General features: G+C 34.8%; 2 protein-coding genes across 6 annotated transcripts; one reads left to right on the top strand and one right to left on the bottom strand.

The window, feature by feature from the left end:
* Nucleotides 1-5,156: 5,156 nt before the first annotated feature.
* On the top strand, nt 5,157-7,316 carry LOC110911496 (sodium channel modifier 1). The gene is made up of 3 exons (XM_022156126.2): nt 5,157-5,374; nt 6,590-7,006; nt 7,114-7,316. Exons 1-3 carry the CDS (start codon nt 5,192-5,194, stop codon nt 7,168-7,170), a joined length of 657 nt encoding a protein of 218 aa, XP_022011818.1. The 5' UTR covers nt 5,157-5,191; the 3' UTR covers nt 7,171-7,316.
* Nucleotides 7,317-7,652: 336 nt separating this feature from the next.
* Nucleotides 7,653-17,602, bottom strand: LOC110911471 (nuclear pore complex protein NUP96). Of its 5 annotated transcripts, none has more exons than XM_022156100.2 (7): nt 17,466-17,602; nt 17,224-17,365; nt 12,535-15,042; nt 11,674-11,797; nt 10,518-10,663; nt 9,092-9,189; nt 7,653-7,817 (listed from the first exon to the last, which is right to left on the bottom strand). In XM_022156100.2, the coding sequence occupies exons 3-7, from the start codon at nt 14,977-14,979 to the stop codon at nt 7,781-7,783; spliced, it is 2,850 nt and encodes a 949-aa protein (XP_022011792.1). In that variant the 5' UTR covers nt 14,980-15,042; nt 17,224-17,365; nt 17,466-17,602; the 3' UTR covers nt 7,653-7,780. The 5 variants fall into 5 exon arrangements, with proteins under 5 accessions (XP_022011792.1, XP_022011804.1, XP_022011798.1 ...); XM_022156112.2 differs by having other exon boundaries at nt 12,535-15,037; XM_022156106.2 differs by having other exon boundaries at nt 17,224-17,590.
* Between the last annotated feature and the right edge of the window lie 1,097 nt (nt 17,603-18,699).

Genomic DNA, 18,699 nt, shown 5'->3' with positions numbered 1-18,699 from the left:
TGGTTATCAATTTTTCCATACCCATCATAACCGAACCGACATGTAATAAATCTTTATAGGATTTAGAACTTTTCACCATATTTTTAATATTTGATGTTTTTGACTGAAGATTTTTAGTACTTTCGGGTTTTTTCATATCATTTTGTGGTTTTGTTTGAATGTTTATTTGAATTTATGGAATGCATCATATCACTTTATTTGAATATTCGAAAATAATTGGTATTAATATTATAGATTATATGTATTATTTAATACTACTAAAATATATAAATATGCAATAACAATTTATTACATGTTAAAAAATAAGCTATTTTTAGCTAAGCTAAATACACGGTTAACCACACATAACCGACCCGCTATAACCATCAAAACCAAATAACCATAATCATCATAACTGATCGGTTATGGTTTTGGTCAAAACCGACCCATGTACACCCCTAATCCAAACTAGTGGGTTAGCCTGCATGATGCGGCAAATGTCACCGTGACTCTTAAGACCGTAATCTAACCTGATTTACCTTAAATGCTGATTATATATGGGTATTATTATAGCTACTAAGGTTTCCAAGGCCGAGTACTCTCCGAGTAGTCGCTACAAGGTATGCTGTCGAGGCGACTTTCTCTAACTCCGCCTAATTACTCGGAATCGATCAAATGCGGTTAAACTTGGCCAAAATCGGATCTATTAGGTCAATTCGGACCAAGTTTGACTTAAAAGATAATAAAACATAATTTATATGACTATCATACTAAATAATAAATATCATTTTCACGTATTTTGTTATAAATATTAGTAAATTTATGTTATTAGACAAATATTTAATTTCCAAAAACTAATTTATTTATAATTTAACATGTCCGAGTACTCTCCGAGTACTCTCCGCATATGCCGAGTACTCTCAACTCCCCGGTCAACCGACTAGGGAGCGCCTAACGACTTTTGCAACCATGGCTACATATTTATAGTAATTATATAGTTAAGTATTTAAATAAGATAGTTCTTAATTCAAGTAGTATTTAGTTATAAAAATTAAATAATATATGTAAATTTAAATCTTAATTTACAGTTTATAAATAAGATAATACTTAATGTAGTAAAGCTTTATTAAATATCAATAACTAGTAGTAAGTACCCCCGCGTTGCGGCGGGGGCGAGCACTAATGTCACACTACTGTCAGTGACCACCGACACTGAAGTTGCGGTGTTAATGCGAAGAAATTAAACCGAAACGTAATATATAGAATAAAATAACTAAGTTGATCTAGGACTCGCACGTTACGATGAACCCGCGTCTATTTTTCCCGTTTGACAGGTTCATCGTAATTTATATCTATATATAATATATATCATTACCACTATACAAACCATAATGCATACATTACAACAACCATTGCATCAATATATTGCAAATTATATTTATACAAGATTTTGGCTAAATTAATTAGATTATTATAAATAATAATAATAATTTACAAATAAAACAACACAACTTTGAATGGATCAAACCGATTGAATATAGTAAGATAATGAAACAATTATTTGATTAGGGTACAACCACTTAAGCATAATTTACAACCATACATGCATACAAAACAAATTGGATTCGATAAGGTAACGAAACCATTATTATTTGATTAAGGTACAAACACCTAAACACAGCTTACAACCTATATTTGATTAAGATACAACCATTTAAGCACAAATTACAACAAGAGATGCACACAAATGTTTCAAATTAATAGTTTATAAATATAAATGGCATAAGACTAAGAACCCATTGAATATATCATCCCATACTATGTTAAATACTATTGTACAACTTTTAAAGCAAACAATACAACTTATGCACAACATTGTTAAAAATTGATAGTATATAAATAAGTGGAGACAAAGTAGGAACTATTGCCATAAACTACTTGTACCATACGCAACAAAATTAATGCTAAACGTCTCAAAGTGAAGAGTTAATTACAACTTTGCCCACATGTTATACTTTATCACGCTGTATGAATATGGATAATATCTTCTAGAAGGGCTTCTGTAGTCCAACCAGAGAATTGAGCTCTTGTGGCTCTATAACGCTTATTTTTTCATTATAAAATTCAGATATGCAGATAATCTTTCCTTAATTCTTTTTTAAGCTCAGGGTTGTTTATTGGTGTAAGGTGGGAAGAAGAATAATCAAATTTTCTTAACAATCTTCATAACCTATTCCTTCAGTGTCTTTTGTTTTATACTAGTTGATGCTCCGCCCGCGTTGCGGGGCGATGGTCGAATAATTAGTGAGTGTTAGTCAGCTCATTGATACGAAAAACAATTAAATCGAGTCATCCAATTAAAACAAAACACTTTTATAGTTTTGATAAAAAAACTAAAACAATGGCAATATTGTAATTTTTAACTAAGAGAAAGTTGTATTTTTTGACTGGGGTAAAATCGAAATTTGGCAAAAGCTAAAGTAATGGCAGTACTGTAAATTTGAACCTAGGGCAAAATTGTATTTTCACAGGGGTAAATTCGTAATTTTTAACTTGGGGTAACAACGTAATATAAATTTGAACTAAGGGCACAATCATAATTTTAAGCTTGAGGCAAAAGCACAATTTTATTTTGAACCGAGGGTAAAATTGTAATTTTGAGTTTGGGGCAAAAATATAATTTTATTTTGAACTGAGGAAAAACCATAATTTTGAATTGAGGGCGAAATCACAATTTTTAAACAGAGAAAATCACATTTTTGAACAGAGGGCAAAATCGTAATTTTTAAGTGCGGGCAAAAACAAAATTTTATTTTGAACTGGGGGGAAAAGGTAATTCTGAGCTGAGGGCAAAACCATAATTTTATTTTGAATAGAAAGAAAAATCATAATTTTGAGCCGGGGACAAAAGCGTAATTTTATTTTGAGCTGTGGGCAAAACCGTAATTTTAAAGAGGGACAAAAACGTGATTTTAGAATGGATATAAAATAAAAAACTGGTTGGTCCAATAGGAGAGTGCCAGGTGAAGTCGTAATTTGAAATGAGGGCAAGATCGTAATTTTGAGATGAGGACAAAAAACGTAATTTTATTTTGAGCTGGGGGCTAAAACGAATATAAAACATTAAACGTGTTGGGCCAACGGGGGAGTGCCAGGCAGCTGCCTGGCACTGTTCCCCCATTTGGTTTTTGTATATGTAGGGAATTTTGAGATGGGGATAAAAAGCGTAATTTTATTTTGAGCTAGGGGCTAAAACGTAATTTCAAAATGAATATAAAACATTAAACGTATTGGTCCAATGAGGGAGTGCCAGGCAGCTGCCTGGCACTATTCCTTATTTGGTTTTTGTGCTGTCTGGCACTATTCTCCCATTAGGTTTTTGTATGTGTAGGGAATTATGCGATGATTTCTTCACAATCCAACGGGCCTGCTTTCTTCTTGGGCTCATTGAACGGATTGTTTGATTGGGCCATGGTAGGCTAAACTGATTCATAACAGGCCAGCTCAAACGAAAAGAAAAAGTTACAGTAAAACCCTAAAGTGGTTTCCCACTTTAGTCAAATAAATGTAACTTTTTATCTGGATCCTGAGATTTTATATTTATTTTAATTTTCATCCAATTGTCAAACTATGTTAGAATTTTCTGTTAACTTATCCTTTTTTTTTATCGTTTCCCATATTTAAATAAAATATATTATGATATAAAGTAACGATTATACCCTTCATTTAAATGAGGAAACCGACAAAGAAAAAAGAAGTTAACAGAAAATTCTAACCTGGTTTACCACCCGGATGAAAATAACAACAAAAATAAAACCTAATAGGCTCAGATAAAAAAATCATTTTTTAGACTGAAGTGGGAAAAGTAGCTTAATTTTTTTTGAACGGCCAACAGAATCAATTCCGAGCACTCTCGGGGCACCCACCGGACCAAACGGAGTAATCTGAGAGTAACCCGAGTCCACCACCAATTCCGGGAAAAACCCGATAAACACCCGCCTGTAGTAGAGGTGTACAAATCGGTTAATTTGGAAAACCGGTTACGGTTAATAACCGGTCCAGTTATTTTCAGCCAAAAAAAAAACCGGTTTTTTATTAACCGGTTACGGTTAATAACCGGTTTTTAGTGGATAAAATTGTAACCGGTCCTAACCGGTTGTAACCGGTTGTAACCGGTTTTTAAAAAAACCGGTTTATCTGTCAATTAATAACCGGGATGTTTGAAACCGGTTAAAAAAACCGGTTAACAAAAACCGGAAAAAAAACCGGAAAAAAAACCGGTCTGCAGAAACTTAACAGCAAGTTTTTTTTTCCTTTTTTCAGCTAATTGGGCTGTTTTTTTCAGCTAAATGCAGATTTTTTTATAAAAAAAATTAACAATAAACTTATAAAAAGTTAAACACATAATAATATCATTAGTTTTGGAACAAACGGTTACATAACAATGAAATACGAACGATAAACATAACAAACGAAATGCGTAAACTTAAACTATTAATCCGCAAGAACGTCCACTAATATATATATATTTTTTTAGTGGAACTACAATACTAAAATATATCTTGAGAAGCGTCGTTTAATCTTCTTCGGCCGAACCCGAACTCGAACTATTGCGTAGGAATTCATCTAATTCGGCTTCTTCGTCGGTCATGAGGGACTTTTTTAGAGATTTTGAAGGTTATCAAGTGTTGTGAATGAACCTAAACACCCACCACCCTTTTATACTAACTTTGAGATGATTTTTGGTCAAAAAAAAACAAAAAAAACGGCTCTATTTTGGTTGTAACGGTCATATGACCGTTTGTTAATGCTGGGCGAAAAAAACCGGTTTTAACCGGTTATTTTAACCGGTTTTTTTTAAACGTTATCAGTTAACCGGTTTATTAACCGGTTTTTAAAAAAAATCGATTTTTAAACCGGTTTTTTCCAAACCGGTTTTATAACCGAACCGGCAAACAAAAACTGAAACTGGTTTATAACCGGTCTAACCGGTTGTAACCGAACCGGTTAAAAAAAAAACCGGTTTTTAGAAAAACCGGTTCCGGTTTTTTTTCCGGTTTCGATCGCGTAATCAGTTTTTTTGTACACCTCTAGCCTGTAGACATGATGGTGAAACTACCGGTAAAACCCGTTATTTATGAACATATTTTAGCATTTTACTCAAAAGGTTATTTATTTATGTGGATCCAACGTAGATGGATAGAAAAGATCAATGAGCGTGTTTGGGGGAGACAGTTGGGGAAGAGAAGCTCACTATCGGAAGAGAAGAGTGGATGACCTCCTGTTGGACGCCGCCGGCGATCAGTCTTCCTCCTACAGGAAGCTTTCTAGCGGCAAATATGCTTGTCTCCTTTGCCCTCATACTCCCGTCTTTGATACTCCTGTAATCCTTTCCGTATGTTCTCTGTTCCCCTCACTCTTCATTCAAATTAACTACTACCTCTTTCTTTATGCTCTGTGTAATCTAGATATGTACACTTCCACTACACCTATACTAGCTTGATGAAATTTTGTTCATGTGGATTTGGGCCTTCTTCCTTACGTTAGGCTTAGCAATGTGTAAACCCTAATTTTTTATGTTATTTTTAAGTTGTTTAATAATCGATAAGATTGTGGACTATTCCATGTTCCTGATTAAATTGCCATAATAAGTTTTTACAAATCAGCCTTCTAATAAACCAAATTAACCATAATCTCTTCATCCTTTTGGTTGGTTTTAGATAGGGTTGTCCAAAAAGATCATGGCTCGGAAAGCTCTCTCTATATGGCTTGGTTAGAAAGTGAGCCAAGATCGGCCCGGCTCGTAATGAGCCAGATTAGCTCGGTTTGGCTCGCTTGGTGGCTCGGCTCGGCTTAGCTTGGATTATTTTACTTGTAATATATTTTATATTTCTATACGTTATTATAATATGGGGTTAGATTCATTAGTGAACAACTCCCTTGATTGTGAACACTAGTGAACTAATCTTAGCCCTTGATTATCAATACACAAATGTATACACAAGTGTAAATCAATGGCCAGGATTTGATGATGAAAATACACTAATGTATTTTACGATTTGATGATGTAAATCAATGGTTAGGATTTGCTCACTCAGTTCACAAATACACCAGTGTTCACTCTAGAACCCCACCCTTATAATATATTACAAAAACTTATTATTATTTACATGTATGTAGGAGTGTAATTTGGTATTTATGGCATATTTGAAGGTTGATTACCATGCTAATGAACTAATATTGTATTTCGTTGAAATTCAAAACTTATTTTTTGTTGTTGAACTTGATTTTGGCTTGTAATGTATTAGGTTGCACTTATTTTGAAACGTTGTTTTGAACTCTTGAATAATATTTTAGACTACTGAATTTTAAGAGCTATGTATTAGTTTTCCTTTTTAAAATCGAGCCAAACCAAGCCGAGCCTGAGCTTAGATTTTCAGCTCGGTTTCAAATCCGATCCGAGCCGAGCCTGAGCTTGGCCTGGCTCGGCTCAGCTCATGAACAATCCTAGAATTTTACATGTCATCCTTCTTCGTACACTACATTTGACCAATTTTGGCGAACATGTACATGTAGCGCTGCCTCAAGTCTTTGAAAAATGAATTTGCAGATGCATATGAAATCAAGACGCCATCTTGCTGCAGAAAGTAGGTTCAAACAAAACGAAGAAGAAAGACAAAATGAGATGAATAAGCGAATAGCGTTGTCGCTAGAATCTACTTCCACGAGCAAAACTGGTAACACACCTACAAAGCAGGCAAACTTAGCTAGCAAACCATTGACTGAAAAAACTCGAAAGGCCACTTTTGATCTACTTCACCGTAGTCATCCTGAACAAGGTACTACAGTTAACAGCGATTCTCAATGCCCGATCCCTGAGAATTCGAGCTTTGGTCCAACGGAGGCAACTGGTAATAATGTTGATCGACTGTCACTGGATTATCGAGAGTGTAGGGAAAGAGAACTCAAGTTTATAGAAGCGGGTTGGAAGCGCGACTGCCATGGAGGGTGGTTCAGAGATGAAAATGTAAAAAAAAAAAAAAAAAATTATCTATTCCCCTCAAAATGGTTATTTATGATTTTGAGTTAGATTCCTAAAATATTTTCCTTATTGTAATTACAACTTGTGTGCAGGTTGAATTTGATTCTGATGAAGAAGATCCAAATGAGTATCTTGCAAATGGAAAATGAGTAATTGTTAAACAGGTGGTTTGATAAACTATATCTTGCAAGTTACTTCTAAACAAAATGATGAAAATTTATGGATTTGTGTAATTTTTTTCGACTTTTTACAATATATTCTTTAAAATTTGGTGAATTCTCTATGTTGTTTTTAATACGGTCTAACCCTGGTTTAAAACTTATAAGACCCGTGCATGTTGCGACGCGGGTACATCGCAAAGATCGACTGAATTAGTCTAAGCATTATGTGATGCGTTAACCATATGAAAACGCGTATTTAGACGCATTCGATTGAACTTAATGTAACCTATATAAGCATTGTGATTGGATCAAAACGCAAAGTAAATCAAATTTATATCATACAATCTTAACGTATTACATATTTACATGTGACATAGCTCATACATAGAAAACATAATGGGTATAAAGGAAAATCTGACACGTATAATCAAATGGTATTAATTAGAGCTTTTTTTTTTTTAAAAAAAAGAAACCATAATTTGACACTACTTGGTTCGGAATAAAATTTACAAAATGTATACAAAATAGGCACGGATACATATGTATTTTTAATGGAAACATAGTTCACAATGTCTAAACCTTTTTGTATTATAAAGAATCAAATCAATGAAACTTGATGGTGATAGTTGCTGAAACTGAAAACATCAAATGTTAACAATATATATAACATATAGAAACATCAAAGGCACCAGGTGAACCAAACGTACAAACTAATTATTCCATTCCATTATATCTACAATAACAAAAATCATGACATTCAATAGAACTTTCATTCGATTGGTAAGGTTGGGCGGTCACATGCGCCACTTTTTCTTTCTTTTTTTTTTTTTTTTTTTAAATTACGATTTTACCACGTTTATATTTATAGTCATGCATGACACTCCCTTTCTGGCCCAACAAATTTACGATTTTTTCCCGTTTTAAAATTACGGTTTTACCATCAGTTCAAAATTATGCTTTTACCCTCACTTAAAAATAAATTTTGCGCTTTTGCTCCCAGCTAAAAATTTTCAATTTTGCCCTCGGTTCAACATTACGATTTTGCCCCGTTTAAATTTACAGTTTTACCATTAGGTTTTTTTCTTATAATAACGATTTTGCCATTTGTTCAAAATTATGTTTTTACCCCATTTAAAAATAAATTTACGCTTTTGCTCCAGCTAAAAATTTCAATTTTGCCCTCGGTTCAAAATTATGATTTTGCGCCGTTTAAATTTACAGTTTTGCCATTAGTTTTTTCCATCACACAGCCAAGTTACGATTTTGCCCTCAACCCCATTGGTCCATTTAATTTACGATTTTATCCCCGAAACAAAATTATGATTTCCCCCTCAGTTCAAAGTTACGTTTTCCCCATCGTTTTAATTTTTGTAGCAAAACTATAAAAGTTTTTTGTTTTAATTGGTTGACTCGATTTAATTTTTTTTTCTGTTTAAAGGAGCTGCATAACACTCGCTCATTAGTCATAAAAAATTACAGTTTTGCCATGAGCTCAAAATTACGGTTTTATCATCGTTTTAGTTTTTTTCCTACAAAAATTATAGTAGTGTTTTTTTAAATGATTGAGAACTATTCGGCCATCGCCCCGCAACGCGGGCGACGGGACATCAACTAGTTGCCTACATAAACAGGATACAAAATTGGGCCAAAGCCCAAGGGAGTACAAAAAGTGAACTTAGAATTGAAACGGAGAAGTGGAGAAGGTTAAGGTTAGAATTTTACAAAGTCTCCTAAAATTAAACCCTAAAGAGTAAATTATGTTTTTGGCTCATTTAGTTATATCACTTTTACTATATTAGCCTAAAATAAGAATCTTTAACATATCTTTCTCATGGTCTCTATAACTAACCATTTTGTAATTTACTGACAAGGGTAAAATAGGAAAATTAGCAATAAATTGTTTCAGCACCTGGCATCAATAGGCAAGCGGCCTTCCCAAAATGCTAAAGATCCTTTCAAACGACTAAAAAACTTTCTGCATGCGTCATTCTTGTCCTGGAGAGACACCTGCGAGAGTAAAACGGTAAACATACATAAACATAGTGATAATGTGTGTAGGGCCAATGCATACAATCTTCTAAATCTCTTTATTAAATACATTTTAATTCACTTTTCCACGAAAATGTTTTCTTTCACTATATGTACAATTTACATACTTTCAGTTTTAGACCATCATATGTGACCTAAAGCAGATAATAGCAGTGATGTGGCAAACCACATCATAAAAAACGTCACTGTTTTTACCTGCTACAGAAGGTTACTTAGATGCATCAATAAAAAAAGAGTTAAATGCCATTTTAGTCCCTGTGGTTTAGGCCATTTTGCCAGTTTAGTCCAAAGGTTTCATTCTTCACCTGTGGGTCCAAAAAGGTTTCACTGTTGCAATTTTAGTCCACTGGGTTAACTGCATCCATTTTTTCTGTTAACGAGAAGGGCAATTCGGTCATTTTATATATAATTCTGTTAGCTAGAAGAACAATTCGGCCATTAAAATTGACCGAAATGCCCTTCTCGTTAACAGAAAAAAAGGATGAAGTTAACCCAGTGGACTAAAATGGCAACAGTGAAACCTTTTTGGACCCATAGGCGAAAAATAAAACCTTTGGACTAAACTGGCAAAATAGCTTAAACCACAGGGACTAAAATGGCATTTAACTCATAAAAAATAGAAGTATGTTACAAACAATGAAATAAAAATAATATCTTATATACAATAACAAAAGGGTGAAAGTCACATTTTTGTGTAATGGAATTAACTGAATAATATAGTTAGGACTGCAAACGTTCAGCGGGACAGTTCATGAACTGTTCGGCGGGAAGTTCGTTTGTGTTCGTTCATTTATGTTCGTTTGTGTTCGATAGTTCATTAGTGTTTTTAATTTTTAATTTTATTTATATACTTCAAAATTCTGACAAATAAAATATTTAATAAGTATCAGTGTATTATTCGGTTCATGAACGCTTGTTTGTGTTAGTTTGTTTTCATGAAAAATTAGTTAATGTTCGTTTGTGCTCATGAACGTTCGTTTGCGTACGTTGCCTAAATTTAACAAATGGGCACAAATGAACACAAACACCTTCATTTCCTTAACGAACAAACACAAACATAAGATCTCATTCGGTTAGTGTTCATGAAGAGTTTGTGAACACATATATTTCCTTAACAAACGAACATGAACAAGATCTTGTTCGTGTTCGTGTTCGTTCAATTTGCTTGCAGCCCTAAATAATGTTGTTAGTCAAGCTTATTGTCCTAAAACTGCATTTACTAACAGCAGGTATATGATCGGGGAAAAACGTTTTTGAATTAATAACCGGCCATGTGAGTTGCATACCAGTTCAGTCATCGAATCATCTTCCTTCAAAGAGCTTTTAAGTGAATAAAAAGTTATAAAAATTCCAGCTCCCAAGTCCCAGTTTTCGATCTCGGATTTATGGTCTTCCATAGAGGTTGCCAGCCTCAATATCTCTGATTGTTTGCCTGAGCCATGAAGAAAGTTAGACAACAGTTAACATTAATCTTTCAAATATCTAATGGTATCGTACTCAATTTTACATCATGAAAACAAAATGAAGTTATTATTAAATCCTAGAGGTGGCATAGTCGGTCGGGCAGGTAGAGTGATGAATCAAAACAGGTTTGGCTTAAGACGGGTGATTTTTTTTGTACAAGTCGAAACAGAAAGGGGTGGATTGGTTGACAACTTGACATGACCGTGCTTTAGAAATAAAACATAACACGAACGAACCAATTCACAAGTAAATGGGTGAAAATTGCCACCTCTACCAAATATATGTGTTATGTCAATTGTTATAGAAGATATAAATCCAAATTCTATTACACCATGATGCTAGGGCTGTCCAAAAAGCTCGTGGCACGGAGCTCGCTTGGATTTAGCTCGGAAAAAGCTTTGCTCGATGTGGCTCGGTTTGAAACTGAGCCTAACCAGCTCGGCTCGGTTAAAAAGTGAGCCTAGCTCAGTTTGGCTCGGATTATTTTACCTTTAATATATTTTATTTTTATATACATATAATATATTATAAAAAAAAATGGTTATTACTAGCGTGTGTAGTTGGATATCTATGACATATTTGGGGGTTGAGAATGATGCTAATGAACTTTCATTGTATTTTGTCGGAATTTGAAACTTATTTTGTATTTGGTTGAACTTGATTTTGGCTTGTTGAACTTATTTTGGATATGTATTTGAACTATTAAATGATACTTTAGAGTTTAGACTATTGAGTTTTGAAAGCTATGTAATAATTTTACAAACAAAAATCGAGTCTACCCAATCCGAGCCGAGCCAACTTGAGCTTTTAGACTTTCAGCTCGGTTTTAAATCCGAGCCGAGCCGACTCAGTTTATAATTGGTGGTCTATGACATTCAAGTTCTAAACGAAAAGATATATCCATTTTGTTTTAAAGATCAGGAAAAAAGATTTAAATTTTAGATACATATTTACAACTACATCCAGGAAAGTCGATACCTGACATGAAAAGAGAATGTGCAACGGAAGTTATGAAGGTTGAATGTGCTTTTTGCCAAAAACCACATCCAAGATAGTGTTCAAGAGCCTTGAAAGAATTTCCACTATAAGCATGATATACCGCCTGCAAAATTTAAACAAGTTATAAGACAACCTCATACAGGAAACAGATTTCAAGGATAAGGCATACAGAAATATTTGATAACAAAAGACCGTTCAAATTATTGTTTAATGCATCCATTATCCAGTTTCTAATTTTTGTTGGGATTTGAACAAGTTTGTTAACAACCATCCCTTTCATATAACTGACTTCTGACGGGTCAAATGGGTCAAACATCACCCAAATGATGCATGCATGATATAACCTCTTTAATGTCGTTTTGCAAAATAAAAAAAAAAATTAAGACTTAAAACACTAATAGCACTAAGCAGCAATAAGAAGAAAGACGAATGGTAGAACTAAGAAGAAAGGTACTGATATCGGGAAAATCGGTGATATATCGGTCAATATCGCTGATAATATCGGAACCAATATTTTACATGGGGACCGATAACCGATATATATCGGTGATATATCACCGATTTGCATAAACAAATTAACAATATAGTTTCTACAGTAATAATTAAGTCACCATATAGTTAAACGAATAGATATTTGGACAAAAAATTCCACAATCCCACCCCGGCACATACCAAAACTCACATGAGTTGACCCATTTTCCCAAACTCATCCATTTTACCACCTTTAACTACTAGTAAAGCAAAAAAAAAAAAAAAACTGAACACTATCACAGTAAAGTGTTAGATTAACGGTTTGACAATTTTATCAACTAGAATCTGCTTCAAATAGATAAAACTCACCAAGGCCTCATGCAACCAAGCCGAAGGAACTCCCAAATCCACAATAAACTGTCGTTGGTTTTCTTGAGCACTCCATGTTTCACAATACTGAAACAAGATTTCCCGAATGACACTAGCTTGCAGATACGGATAATCATCACGATGTGACATGTGGAGCACAACATAGATAGCCCAATGACAGTGTCCTAGGTTTAACAACTGTGAAACAAATCCCATATCAAGAACATGAAGATCATCACAACTAAACGTTCCAACCGCTTCCAACACTGCACGCTGATGCCATATCATATGATGATCAAGCGGATCGTGAGTTGAAGCAAACGCACTAAACATAGTCTTCAACATGTGAATATTAGTAACGTCTCTCCCTTCGTTACTATGAAGAATCATTAAATAATACGCAAGATCGAAACGGTTACCAGGACTCCAACTTATTTTATCCATTACCAGTTTTTCATCTATGTAGACAGGAACCGGATACGGGGCCCGCCCATCTTCTAGAAGGTGTTGATAGGTTTGAAATATAGAAGTCAAATCGGAAGCAGGTTGAAGATGATACCACATCAGCAATCCTAAAAACCGTTTCCAGTCGATATCCATTTCACCTAATGCCCCGTGGATATTACCTGCAAGCAACTCGAAAAGCCTTATCCTATCCTTCTCAATAAAACCGAAATCTAGACTGTTGGTTTTCCAAAGGTCGAGTTGTCGATCGATGTCCATACGGTTAATGGTGGACCCACCAGCTTGGGTTAACAGACAAGCGAGTCGTACATCTCCCCTAGATGCCGACAATTCAACGGCCGCATCGATTTGTCGGCCAGTTAAAAGTAAAAACAACTGTTGTAAATCTTTTGAATCGTTTAACGAACTTATTTCTTCTTGTACACGGTGACAAACACTTTCTTGTAACAAAACACTGAACTCTGCTCTTCGAATCAACGGGAGTGCTGCCACGTCAGCTTCTATAGAACTTTCTTTTGAGGAAAAAAGAACATTTATAAGTTCCCAAACAAAAACTTGGTGCATTAACATCACACGAGCAGAAGAAGATAATCCTGGTACTTCTAACTGCTTTTCGATAATCCCGATATATTGGCGGCATACATGCGATAAATCCAAACGGTTAAACACAAGCTTTCGAGCCTTTAACTTATATGAATCAACTATGAATTCATTCGTTTCAAAATTAATTTCTTTATGGTAACTTAACGGAGAATCGAAGCATAAACCAATAAGTTCTTCACGTATTTTGTTGTTTTCATCTCTGACGACATTATCAGTTGCAACTTTTTCTAAACTTATTGTAGAAGAAAGATGTGGACTCTTATTACTGTCACCAACGGAACCACAGTGAATAAGAAGGTTGTTTGGACCCCATGCTATACCGAACGACCTACCCATCAACAATCCAGCATCAACTATGTTCTTCGAATAGCTTTTTGTTACTGGTGTTTCCTTAATTTCCAGTTTAAACCCTTGAACTTTTGTTATTGTCAAAGGAACCCCTTTGTTTTGTTGAGAGAGTAAAATAGACCCATTATCACTTGAAGCAAAACTACCGGGATTGTACTCGAGTAAAGCTAGTGGGGTCTTCCGAATTGTTAACGGGCTGGATCTTTGCACCGTTTTGTTACCGTGTAACGGTCTATGGTGTGAAAACGTGCCGTTTAAGTTATCTAATTCGGCGTCATCCTCTTCTTCTTCAGGAGAAAACATCATCATCCTCATCTCCTTCATTCTAACGGGATCGAGCCCGAGGTGCGAAGGAAGCGAATGAGAAAGTAAACGAGAATCTGTTAACGGGCTGCCTTCGTCAAGATCAGAACCGTCGTTATCGTTCATTGTAACCTGTTCTCGTTCTCTAACATCGACATCAGCATCATCCATCATGACATCATCCTCCTCATCATCACTCAACCCAAATCTGCTAAAATGTTGAACAGAAAACTTCCATTCTTTTTGGCTCAGGTCAAAAGAAATGAACTCAGCTCCTTGATTTTCTGCACTTAATTTCAACTTCTCAATTGAGGAATCTGTTTGAAGTATTAAAGTTACTTCGGCAGCTTTGTTAAGCCCCTTACCAACCGACGGTTTGACGGTTTCATCTTCATAAACAACAATCTCGTGCCTTCTGAACTTAACAATCTGGTCTAAATCTAACCATCTGACATCGGTTTCCCCAAAAAACTTAACGTTTCCGTATCCGTACCTACCAACCGTAAAGTTTTGAACCCTAGCACAGTAACCTGGATCCATGAGTTCCCTTGAGATCAACTCACTCAAACTAGGTTCCATAAAATAATCAGAAGCTTGAAGAGTAGGTAAACACGTGAGTGAACACACTAACGAGCCATTATCACCGTCCGAAGTTACTTTTCTTTTCTTAAACTGAGATACAAGATGATTATGATACGAGTCTGAGGAGTCTAAATACACAGCCATTTTCAGTTAATGCGTACTCTGTGGTACTTATTCAGTCAGTGAGATTCTTCAAAAGCACCTATTCTGATGCACATAAAAGAAGGTATAAGAACAACGATAATTATTTTGACAGAATATCACAACTCACAAGTAAACACAAACACCTGTGATTAAGTAATTAATACACACACAACACGAATAAAGCTACATAGTAACCCTAACTTCTAGAAAATTAACTCAATCCAGCAACACCTGAAAAAATAAAACTAACTTCGAATTGTGCTAAAAGTCAGTACAGTCATGAATTAAGTGCTGTTGCTCAACCTAAATTTCAACTGTACGTAATTACCATATTGAGGTTTAAGGCACTAAGATGGTTAACCCTAACACCGTTAAAAAGCACCGTCGAGTAACAATTACCGCGCAGAACGGTGGTTAGCATCAACAAAATAACGAAACCCTAAATTTGCAGACGAATCAAAGGATCCAAAAGGATATAAAAACTTTGCGACTATCATATTGGATCTAGTATGAAAAGTTATAAAAATACACAGCCATTTTGAGTTAATGTGTACTCTGTGTTACTTATTCAGTCAGTAAGATTATTCAAAAGCACCAAATCCAATGTAATAGCATTAGAAAGAACATATAAGAACAAAAATAAGATTTTGACAGAATATCACAAGTAAACACAAACACAGGTAATTAACTAATTAACAAAATACACAACACGAAAAAAGCTACACAGTAAACCTAACTTCCAGAATATAATTTCAAGTTGTGCAAAAAGTCAGTACAGTCAGGAATTAAGTACTATTGCTCAACCTAGAATTCAACTGAGTGTAATTTTACCGTATTGACGCACTACTGAGACGCTGAACCATAGTTATCGATAGCGACAAATAGCGACAACGTACCTATATGCTACATAGCGATAGCGATGAAATAGCGCCCGCTATTTCGTGTTTAGCGATAAGGTAGTTAAAAATTTAAGAAATAAAACATAGCTATCTACATAACCTTTTTTTATATATAACATTAGTTTTATACCTTGTATGTATAAATTTATAAGTTTAAGGACCAAATGTAAGCTAGTGAAAATAGGGGGGGTTAAATGTTAAAATACACAAACTAATTTTACACTTTTTATGTAAATTTTACAAGTTGTAATGACTAAATGTAACCTAATGAAAAATAGAGGGGTTAAATCTTAAAATCGATAAAGTTATCTAACCCTAGAAAGGCTCAGACGCAACAAAAACAAAAAAGGCAGCCGCTCTTCTCTTCTTCTTCATAGTTTCCGGCAGAAATTGCAGGTTTCTGGCCGGAGCAACAAATAAAAAAACGCAGCCGCTCTTCTCTTCTTCTTCATAGTTTCCAGCAAGTTTCCGGCAGATTTCCAGCAGAAATTGCAGGTTTCCGGCAGAAATTGCCGGTTTCCGGCCGCTATTTTCACGCTATTCAGCGTTATACACCATATAGCGACCATGTCTCGCCTAGCCACGCTATTCGCGATAGCGGTCGCTATGGCCGCTATCGATAACTATGCGCTGAACCCTAACACCTCAAACTATTTAACAACTTTGTGGCTATTGTATTGGATCTAGTATGAAAATGCAAAATTACTTAACAAATACCTAAATAAATTTGTGAAAAAGAAACTTGCAGGTATAAAAAAGAAAGTATCAGAAGAACAATAAAATTATGACAGAATATCACAAATAAAAGCACACACCGGTGATTAATTAATAGATACACAACATGAAAAAAGCTACACAGTAAACCTAACTTCCAGAATATGATACTAACTTCAATTTATGCTAAAAGTTTGGTTCAGTACAGCCAGAAACTAAGTACTATAGCTCAACCTAGAGTTCAACTGAGCGAAATTTTACCGTATTGACACACTACTGAGACGCTGAACCCTAGCGCCTCAAACTATTTAACAACTTTGTGGCTATTATAATGGATCTAGTATGAAAATGCATAATTACTTAACAAATACCTAGATAAATTTGTGAAAAAAACTTGCAGGTACAAAAAAGAAAGTATAAGAAGAACAATAAAATTATGACAGAATATCACAAATAAAAACACACACCAGTGATTAATTAATAGATACACAACATGAAAAAAGCTACACACACAGTAAACCTAACTTCCAGAATATGATACTAACTTCAATTTATGCTAAAAGTTCGGTTCAGTACAGCCAGAAACTAAGTACTATAGTTCAACCTAAAGTTCAACTGAGTGAAATTTTACCGTATTGAAAGAGTATGACGCACTACTGAGACGCTAAACCCTAACGCCGTTGTTAAAAGAGTATCATCGGCGTCAAGTAGCAGCTTCCGGTGGCGGTTAACGGCGGTAGAACCGTCGTTAGCATCAACAGGATAACGAATACCTAAATTTGCAAACGGAGCGTAAAAATCTGAAACTATTTAACACCTTTGTGGCTATTGTATCGGATCTAGTATGAAAATGTGAAATTATTCAGCAAATACCTCAACAGATTTGTGAAAAAAATGCAGGTGATGAAAGTTAACAGTTCACAGTAACCGTTGGAGGTGAAGAACTGAAACCCTAGGGGAGGGAGGGAAGACAGTGGTGATGAAAGTTTACTTTTACTGGATCGGAAATTGGGAAGAGTGGGGTACCAGATCTGGACCGTGAGGTTTGGTTTAGGCCCAATGGGCTATGGGCCGGAAGATGAATGTTTGGCCCAGATTGGTGTTGGGGTGTTTGGAATTTGGATGTGCTATTTTTATCCAAACTAGTGGGTTAGCCTGCATGATGCGGTAAATGTCACTGTGACTCTTTAGACCGTAATCTAACTCGATTTACCTTAAACGTTGATTATATATGGGTATTATTATAGCTACATATTTAGTAATTATATAGTTAAGTATTTAAATAAGACAGATCTTAATTCAAGTAGTATTTGGTTATAAAAATTAAATAATAGATGTAAATTTAAATCTTCATTTACAGTTTTATAGATAAAATAATACTTAATGTAGTGAAGTCTTATTAAATATCAATAATAAGTGGAGCCAAATTAGGAACTATTGCATAAACTATTTGTACCATACGCAACAAAATTAATGCTAAACGTCTTAAAGTAGATAGTTAATTACAACTTTGCCCATATGTTATACTTTATCAGGTTGTATAGATATGGTTAATATCTTCTAGAAGGACTTTTGTAGTTCAACCAGAGAATTGAACTCTTGTGGCTCTATAAGGCTTATTTTTTCATTATAAAATTCAAATATGCAGATAATCTTCTCTTAATTCTTTTTTAAGTTCACGATTTTTTATTGGTGTAAGGTGGGAAGAAGAACAATCACATTTTCTTAACAATCTTCATAACCTATTCCTTCAGTGTCTTTTGTTTTATACTAGTAGATGTCCCGCCCGCGTTGCGGGACAATAGTCGAATAATTCTCAATCAATTAAAAAAAGACTATTATAATTTTGCTATGAAAAAAACGATGATAAGACCGTACTTTTTCGCTTAGGGCAAAACTGTAATTTTTCAGGACTAATGAGCCAGTGTTAGGCAGCTAGAGTTATGCGCCGCCCGCGTTGCGGGGCGCTAAACCGAGTATTTCTTATGTTAATAACATGTACGTCTTTATGTCGGTTAGTTATATATGCTACCTATAACACGATATCAAAAAAGACACATTAAGTTAACCAGTTAAAGAAAAACAGTACCATAGTTATGATAAAAAA

The sequence above is a fragment of the Helianthus annuus genome, chromosome 2 (genome assembly GCF_002127325.2).
Source record: "Helianthus annuus cultivar XRQ/B chromosome 2, HanXRQr2.0-SUNRISE, whole genome shotgun sequence".
In the NCBI taxonomy this organism is placed as follows: domain Eukaryota; kingdom Viridiplantae; phylum Streptophyta; class Magnoliopsida; order Asterales; family Asteraceae; genus Helianthus; species Helianthus annuus.
The sequence above is the reverse complement of the archived record's forward strand: the minus strand, read 5'-3'. Positions and strand labels throughout refer to the sequence as shown.